Source organism: Callionymus lyra, chromosome 1 (assembly GCF_982586985.1).
Source record: "Callionymus lyra chromosome 1, fCalLyr1.hap1.1, whole genome shotgun sequence".
Classification (NCBI taxonomy): Eukaryota; Metazoa; Chordata; class Actinopteri; order Syngnathiformes; family Callionymidae; genus Callionymus; species Callionymus lyra.
Window position 1 is genome coordinate 8269273 of NC_141818.1, and position 9815 is coordinate 8279087.

The 9815-nt window shown below is 35.5% G+C and overlaps 1 protein-coding gene across 1 annotated transcript in view; it reads right to left on the bottom strand.

The window, feature by feature from the left end:
- Nucleotides 1-9517, bottom strand: part of LOC148087838 (uncharacterized) — a 37426-nt gene extending 27909 nt beyond the window's left edge. Inside the window, exons 1-2 of the mRNA XM_087791692.1 lie at nucleotides 9397-9517; nucleotides 1281-1379 (exon numbers count right to left, since the gene is read on the bottom strand). Of these exons, the coding sequence (XP_087647818.1) occupies nucleotides 1281-1379; nucleotides 9397-9435 (138 nt within the window). The 5' untranslated portion in view covers nucleotides 9436-9517. The remainder of the gene's footprint in view (nucleotides 1-1280; nucleotides 1380-9396) is intronic.
- Between the last annotated feature and the right edge of the window lie 298 nt (nucleotides 9518-9815).

Sequence of the window (9815 nt, forward strand, 5' to 3'; positions counted from 1 at the left end):
GCGTAACATTTAACTTAAGCATAACAGAAAACTTTAGCATGAAAAATAACTTTAGCATAACAGCTAACTCTAGCATAACAGATAACTCTAGCATGATAGATAACTTAAGTATAATAGATACTTTTATGCATAACAGATAATGTTATCCTAACTTAAGCACAACAGCTAACTTTAGCATAACAGATAACTTTAGCATGACGGATAACTTTTGCCTAACATATATGTTTAGCGTAAAATATAACTTTAGCATAACAGATAACTTTAGCATGACGGATAACTTTTGCCTAACATGTATGTTTAGCGTAAAATATAACTTTAGCATTACAGATAACTTTAGTATGACAGATAAATTTAGCATAACAGATAACTTTAGCATAACATAACTTTTGCATAACATATAACTTTAGCAGGACGGATAACTTTAGCATGACATATAACTTAAGCATAACAGATAACTTTAGCATAACATTACTTTTGCATAACATATAACTTTAGCATAACAGATAACTTTAGCATGACATATAACTTTAGCATAACAGATAACTTTAGCATAACATAACTTTTGCATAACAGATAACTTTAGCATGACATATAACTTTAGCATAACAGATAACTTTAGCATGATATATATCTTTAGCATAACAGATAACTTTAGCATAACAGATAATTTAAGCATAACATATAACTTTAGCATAACAGATAACTTTAGCATAACATATAACTTAAGCATGACATATAACTTTAGCATAACAGATAACTTTAGCATGATATATATCTTTAGCATAACAGATAACTTTAGCATAACAGATAATTTAAGCATAACATATAACTTTAGCATAACAGATAACTTTAGCATAACAGATAACTTTAGCATAACATATAACTTAAGCATAACAGATAACTTTAGCATGGAAGCTAACATTAGCATGACATATAACTTTAGCCTCGACTTCTGCTCACAACATTTATAACATAATTAGTAATAGTTCAATATATACACATTTTTGCAACTTATCTTTTTCATAATGTTGAATAGTGTCGTCTACTCTACAATTTACTTTGCATTAGCCCACCTTTTTTTCCATTCAACACAGTTAGCATCTACTACAGTTAGCATCCAAATCTTTCCCGTTAGCATTATGTTTGTGACTGTTAGCAAACATGCGCAGTCGGATCTGAGTGGAGGCTTATACTCTTAACAGTTAATGGATTCTATACAATATACAATAATGAGTCGTATAGTAATTAGAAATTAATTCAGAGTGTGAAAACCACGTTACCTGACTGAGGTGCAGTGCTAAGCACAATGTTGCTGCCACAGTGTCCACGTCGGTGTCTGGTCCTCCTAAAACAGCATGGACGTCCTCAAACTCATCTGCCTGCAGATACACAAACACAGCAACATTAGTCCATCTTAACTTAAAATCCATCCCTCCTCGCACTATGACCTTGATGGATTATCGCAGCTTTAAAAAAAATAAAACAATATTTTTAGTTTAAAAAAAAGGCTAATAACAAGACTAATGACTGCACATTAATCTTAATAATAGAACTGCTTACACTATTGTCATTTTCAAGTCACATGATTATCAAAGTGTCATTTGTTTTAGTTAACAATGCAGATACAAACTCATTAAGGTTAAGTGGACATTAACGACAGATCCATTACCAACGTTTTTTTTCTTCAGTGTTTAAAGTGTGATTTTCTCAATTTTGTGATATTCACTACAGACTTAAACGTTATTCACAATTTTTGGCCCAAAAGTGACTCTGCGACATTTCAGCCCCATCAGTTATAGTGAATCACCAAGTCTAGAGTCATTTAGAAACTTGTATCTAAGTGAAGGTATTAGTACATTTTTCTCCAGCAGTGACTCAGAGACAGTGATTCCAAACTAATATCTTTTTAAAGTTACCTGGAAGATAAAACTAGAAACTGACCCAACAAGAGCATTTATCTTCATCTTTTGCAAGTGAATGTACATTTTATTCAGTTAAGGAGCTATACCGTTCGGACTCTAGGGGGAGCGAGAAAAAATGTTTTCAAAAGTGCATATTGCGTCTTTAACTCTTGAAAGTTTTACAAGAGCTTTTAAAGTGAAAAATAACAAACATAACTTTCATTATCTAGTGCGTATCCTCCCAAAAAATGTAATCTCATTTTAGAAGCACATTTTATGGCAACAGATTTTTGCTAACCATCGAAAATATAGGAATGTTAATACATTAATAGTTTAATCGTCTTTTTTTTTCTTTTTTTTTTAAAGATTCTTTATTTATTTGACGTGAAATAGGATTTTTTGTTTGTTATTCAAATAAAGCAAATGTGCCTGTTAAATGACATTCAGACAAACTATTCAAACTTAGATATTTCGATATATTTTTTCATTTTGTTGGTTGTGGAAAAGTGTATTTTAATTAAATGTTTTTTTTATCTGAACTGATAAATAGAAGAATCACTGGCATCTTCATTTACAAAATAACTACAAATACAAGTCAAATTACAACTTTAAAATAAATCTCTAAAAAATGTAAACGTGTTTCTTAATACATTAAAAAACATTCAAGATGGCCTTTTAATATAAAAAATCCAGAAAGTAGAAGCGAAATGACAGGAATGGATTCAGAAAACGAACATTATATTGACCTTTTACGGAGGTGGGAAAAAGCGAGGGGCAGAAAAAGAAGAGAGAAACTCGATAAGGCAGCGTGAAGACGTCCAGAGAACTTAAAGAGTGAGGGAATGAAAGCTACTGTAAGAGGATTGTGTCGGAGCGAGGAGAAAAAGAAGGGGCAGTTCCTTCACTGGAGACACTGATGGAGGAGAAAAATCGATACGAGATAGAGATGGGAAGTGAGGCATTAGCGAAAGGGAAAAGGCCACTAAGTGTCCTACTGCAGTGTGTGCATGAGTGCGTGTCAATCTAATGTGTTTCTATCGGAGGCTCTTTTCCTCTCCTTTGGTTGTGTTTGTAAGCGACTGCCCTTACATGACAGATGGACAAATCACTGTTAGTAATTATACTCTCTTAATGACTCTTTTTTTTCACATCATTAAAGACGTTTGTGAGAACAACACTCGGAGCAGGAGTTTCAAACTCGTTCAAACAAGGGGCCAAAATCTTTTTTTAGCAGTCCCTCGAAAAATATTTACCTAAGTAGACATGATGGTCTCACTTTGATACTTTCATTCTTTGTTTGTTATTCATAATCTCTTTCCTTGCTTATCGTAGTGATGTTATACCTCAGATTTTATTTTATTTTTGACTTCTGTAATTTTGTTTTTGTTAATAGTTTATTCTACACATCAATAATATTGGTATTTTTCAGGTCTTTATCCTGCCTTATTGTTTATTGTTATATGTTGTTCTATTTATTTATTTATTTATTCTGCACATTCCCAAAGTTTGCACAACTTTGTATTCTTGCTTTTTTTTTTTTTTAAATGTGTTAATCTATAACCTGGTTCTGCTTAAATTGTGAATCTATCACGATACAGGGACAACAATATAATATATTTAATTGAAGTATTGAATCCTATTTGAAAATACGTCCAAACATCAGCTTTTGAAAATCTGCTAAAGATGACTGTATCCTCTCGTCCTCAGTCATCTCCGGGATCTCAATGTTCCTTTAGCTGGATGGACTACTACCATCTAGTGGCCAGAAGTTGAATAAGGGGCTGGGTATCAAACTTCAGTTCTTCTGTGACACTGACTGAAAGAGTTTCGAAATATGCTCTGTCTTCCAGTTTCAAGTTTCGATACCCACGGAAATCAAAACTTGATAATATATGGATTTTTTCGGAAAAAAAAAACACTAATAGGTAGAGACTTCCTGGATTGATGACACGCGGTGTCAGAGTAGGTGTGGTTATGATCAACAAGATTTCATTTCCAGAAAAAAGTGCATTGTCAGTTAAGCACATTTTCTAATTTACATCTTTATTAAAGTAGGGGTTTTTTTTACAAACAGACACATACTGATGATACAATAGAGGTCAATGTTATATTTAAGACACACTTAAATCAACACTTTAGTTGCCCTTAAAAACTCAATGTTTGTACTATATGTAATGTGATTTTATTACTGTTAGAATTGATCTTTTAAAATTGGTAACGAAAAAAAGTATCGTCCAGGAACTGTATCGAAGTGAAGTGATTGTATCAGTATAAGTAACATTTTGCGATCAATACCCAGTCCTAATCCGACGGGAATATCTGGCCCGAGGCCTTGAGTACCAAGACATGCACAAACGGATCAAAACATTGACTGTAAATTCCAAGATTCTATTTTATTATTTTTGTTGTATAATCATCTAGAAAGTCCAAGAAGTAAAGAAGACAGCTTCGCTCAAAGTCAAAGACATTAATCTTTCAAAGGTTTTATGTGTCTGTCTGTGGACTGAAAAGAACATCAGCACACGGAGCTATCAAATAGTACCAAAGCATATGAGAGCAGAAGAATACTGGTTGCGTAAGCACTATACACAAGTGCCAGGTAATTAGGAGTATGGATGCTCTGGACAGTAGCCATCTGCGGAGAGCGAAGATGTGACTCATCAAAGCAGATGTATTAGCCAGTTGAAAGCCCGTGATAAAGAATGTGTCTGGGAGGAGAAAAGAGAGGACGAGAGATGCTTGATAATCATTCCTCGTGTCACCTTATCTGCGACCACCGCCGATCCCATCAGCTGCTATTCTACTTATCACACAATGACTCTTTCTTTTTTTTTCTTTTTTTTTTTGGCTCCGATATTACTTGCTTGATCTCGACTTGACCTCGATACTGTTAGATTTAACAAGATTCATTCGGGAAGAGTGTTATCCTGCCTGAGCCATCATGGCTATCTGAAGTGATACTTGTCCTCCACAAATTGGATCAAAAGCAAATCCTTTTTGACTTTGTTTTGTTGCTTTTATTTGCCACACACACACAATAATGGTCATAAAAAAGGCATCTTAATCAGATTTCAAGTTACATTTTATCGCAATTATTTTTGGTGGTCATTATGTGATCTCTTCTTCTACAAATATATTTAAATTTAACACTCTAAAATGAGGTACTTTAAAGCTCATGGATGTGTTCAATGAGAACATAAAGGTGTGCGTCGAGAGAACGTATGTGATTGGTTAGGAAGGTGGAGGCTCTATTGCTATGGCAACCCATGATTAATTTATCCTTTGCAGAAAATACTGATATAATTCCTTGTTTTTATTTCCAATTTTGTCTTGTTCAATTTATTCATTCGAGCCATTGTCTGCCTGGAATATGGCTCTTATCTTATCTTTCTTCCTATCAAACCACATTTTTCTAAAGCCTCTTGTCTGAGACTATTTTCCAAATACAAATGATAGTGAACCCTCTCACATCATCTTCTATCGTGAGCCCTTTAGGAAGAATTATTCACCAGTAAAGAACATTTCTCGCACAGATTGCCTGACAACAGATCTCATAAGAGTTCTGTTTCACAGCTGCTGCAGATCAAACCAATAGATAAACGTCGAAAAATTGCCAGGCTGGCATGTTTCTGTGCAGAAGCTTAAAAACCGAGTTACAAATGTGTTTGTTCACGGCGTCGCACACACTGAACGACACTGCAGAACACACATTATTGCATTCATAGTTCGGTGGTGAGATAAATCTTTTTGATCGCAGTGGTCCCCGACTACAGGGTCGGTGACAGGTACTTGTCCACGAGCCATTTGAAATGATTAAATATTCATCTTCTGTTGTTCACTTTTCACTCTCTAAAAAAAAGAAAACCCACTTCAATTTCCAAAGTCATACATCTCGAGATACTATTACGACCAAGTTTACTCAAAAAACAGTAGAGAAAAAAAAGCAAGAATCATGTTGACAATCTGTATCAACGTCCAAAAAAAGTATACAATGAAATAGATACATGCATCATTGAATAATAAATAAATAAGTGTAATTAAATGTGGTGTTAAAGTGTTTTTAAAAAATATATTTTTTTATTTTTATTTTTCAAGGACCGTGCGCTTCAGGAATTTGTCATTTGTCAAAATTACCCATGACATTAGTGGGCGGGGCTTAGATTAGTTGCATATGCTTAATTATTATTTGTATAAAATAATTGATTCATCTGTATCCATAAGATATCATCCATTTGTTGTTAATTCGGCTGATTTATGGTTATGGTGAGATGTGCTTTTATATAAACGTTTGGTTTTTTTCAGTAATGAAAAAATCATAACGTTAAGCAGTAAAAAGAAAACATTCTCTTTTATCACTTTAATATAAAACTGACAAACACTGAGTTTGAAATAAAACACAATATAATCTGGAATGTTATTGTAATATCATTTACAAATTAAAAGTAGGCATGACTAGCTTCTGGGGTGTCAAACTCCATCAAGCAAACTTTGAATAAAATTAACATAAATTGTGTTAATTAATATAATTTGTAAACTCAAACCGTGTCAGGGGTCGAGGAGTTTTAACACAGTTCTACTGTTGGTCTCAATTTTAACAATCAATGGCTAATTTTAGCATGTAGCATTTCTGTCCAAACATCAAACTCTTACTGTGTGAGGCTACAAAACAAGAAACTATGTATCAAAAATTTATCTTGTTGAACTGATCGGTCCTGAAATGAACATTGTTCAGAAGGTCGTCTAATTTCTATAGTTTAGAGATAAATAGAATGAAATATTCCTTAAAAGCTCCTACAGGCCACATTAAATGACTGACTGGGCCAGATTTTCTATACAAGTTTAACACAAACGACTTTAGTTAAACTTAACAAGCTTGTGTTCTTTGACTTTGGAACCGGAACACATTACATTACCATAAAATTCATTAATAATTGTGAGCCAATGACCGTCATTCTTGGCTCTACCTTTGCACCGTTATAAAGCAAATACGACTGAGAAGTTATAAAAAAAATCACCTGGTTTGCAAATGATTGGAGGAGAACAGAACATACTCTTGGAATCCAGAGTGTGTCGATGATTATCAACCACTTAAAATAAGAAAGAGACACATTTATGTTCTGTTATTTACGGCACTGAAGCGCCACGAGTAAAGTTGTTAAACCTAAATGGTTATTTCAATTGCATGGATTGCAGGAGAAGCTTTTAAGATGCAGGTGAACTGATGTCAATTATTTGTAAAGCTGCAACCTGAACCTCCCTCAGAGACACGTGATGCTGAATCAGACTCGTTCTGAGACGAGTTAAAGTTCATCCTGATAGTCAGAAATACACAGTAGACTTGGATACGAGCCATAAAGAGAAAGCGGTGCTGAAGAAACTTGTAGAGATTGTCGATTGGGTTCGAGTCTAATCAGTCGCTCTGTCTCGCTCTAGTGACATATTGAGACTCTGGGATCGAAGACTTCGATTCCTGACTCTCAACCTCATGGAGTGTCAGACTCAGAGACACAAGGGATCGAATCTTTAAGCAGAGTCGCAGTGGGCCAACCAATATGTAAATGAACCAACAGGAAGTATGAGTCTGATAATTCTACTTTTCTACTCGGGGGCTCAAACTATACTTATCTATTGATTGTCTCACATCAAACGCATCAAATTATTTTCCTGGAACATCCGTTGTACTTTTATTAGAAGCCTCTGTATCATTGTTGACATCAATAATCTCTGTTTTTTTATGTAATCTTAAATATAAGCATATTTATAGGTCACTATATAAACATTAGTCTTCTTTGATGATAAGCCAACCATCCAGCGGGCCACATAAAATGACTTGACGGTCCAGAATTGGCTCCCCGGGCCATGAGTTTGATGTATCTTAAAGTGTTCTTTAACACAATGTTGGAGCCATACAAACACATTTAGCATATATGTATCGTATGTACATCACATATTAGTTTCTGGTGAGTTTAAACTAAGTGAATTCGAATCTACTTCCGTGTCGTACTTCATAATGTTTTCAGACACTCATGACGTCATGACCAGAACTTCTTTCTGCTGAATCATGTCAACGTAAACATGTATATTTATATATGTGTGTGTATCTATATATGAATAAATACATATTTCTGTAATTCTTTTTGTAACTAATGTCACTATTTCTTTACCTATTAAACCAAATACTGTATTCATTTTGGTGCCAAAGTTCCTTAAGGAAAGCTTAGATTGATACTGTTTGGTGTCCATCACTGTCGGACCCTGTCAGACTCATCATAACTTCCTTGAGGTTCTGGCTCAAATAAATAGTGGCACAGAACTTCAACAGTATCAACTCTCTTTCTTAAATACTATTAAAAAAATCCAATTGATATGGCTCAATTTCTCCTCTACACTGTAGTCGTCACCTGTTTACATCCTGTGTGTTGATATGGTAGATTATAAGGATGTCAGGGATTGAGATAAAATAATGAACAGATATGATGGATGTCAATGATTATACAGAGACTTTCAGTAACAGGAAAATGATGGGAAGTTGAAACCTCTTTGTAAATAGTAAAATGTGTTCGGCCTTCAACCAAAGGGTGCTGAGACAGTTTGGCCGCTTGTGTGATTTAGTTTGACGCCCCTGGTCCACATCATGAAATCGTTTACAAAATATAGTTGAATTTAATCTGGTCAAAACAGAATAAAAACACAGAACAGCAACTCAGATTACTTGCTGAATAAAAGTACTTCCCTCTTGTGATGCTCTGGTAGTGGTAGTCAGTTGTAATGGGACTCTCTTTGGATTGTAATAGTGTAGTACAAAGTCCTATGTAATAATTTAGATATTTCAACATTATATTTATATGATGCAAAATGTTTGCAAGATGCTACAGTCAGGGATTAATTGGAAATACTTTTCTGCCCAAGTAATTTTCTGTGTGTGTTGGTAGTTGTCAAATGCAGTGCTTTACTTAAAATAAAGTAAAATAACACAGGAAATATATTAATATATTTAGACTAAAAGTGGCCTTTAGACCTCGAGACGTCCATGCGTTTAGTCTTTATTTACACTGATTTATTTTTAATTTCAGCTCATATAATTGGACAATATTAAACTTTTGATTTTAAAATGACAGTTAAGAAGCATATGATGTAAAAACAGGTAGGCGTGGTTGACCAGTGACCATGATGTTACCTCTCTTTTGAACCCACATTAAACTGTAGTCCAGGTTCAAGTCTGTATCTGCAGAAGAAAAAAAAAAAAGCGGCCTCTGCTTAAACTTGTCAGTTGCTGCCTCTATTAAAACACGCTCATATTCCTGCACACGTTTCCATGGCTGCACATCTTTTTTTTCCCCCCGGTGTGTATCTACAGGTGTGTGCACGGACGTGAGATTCTCTACCGTTTTGTTTATTTATTTTGTTGTATTCCAGCAACAGGACCGCAGCCTGTAACGCACACGTCAGTCTCATCCATCATCCATCCACACACCCACGTCGCTGCTTCACTCACCCCCACTCTCCTCTGCACCGTCCGCAGATACTGGTCCATGGCGTGTCCACGGAGCCGGATCTCTCCATAGACCAAGTTTTAGCCGGCGATGGTTGTGTGTTTACGTGTGTGCGAGGTTGTGTGTTTTTTTTTTCTCCCCCCTTTAGCGGCCGCGTCTCCCGCTGCGCTCACACTGCAGCAGTCTGCGCTCCGTGGGTTCCTCCTCCTCCTCCTCCTCCTCCTCCTCCTCCTCCTCCTCCTCCTCCTCCTCCTCCTCCTCGTGAACCTACAACACCGAGCGGTGGGTGTGACGACACCGATCTGTGATCCTCTCCCTGCGGTAATATCCTCTTCTCTCTCCCCCTTTATTCAAATACAACCTGCCCGTCACACAACCTCTGCTCGCCCAATGAAGAGACTCCATCACCAGCACCCTTTCA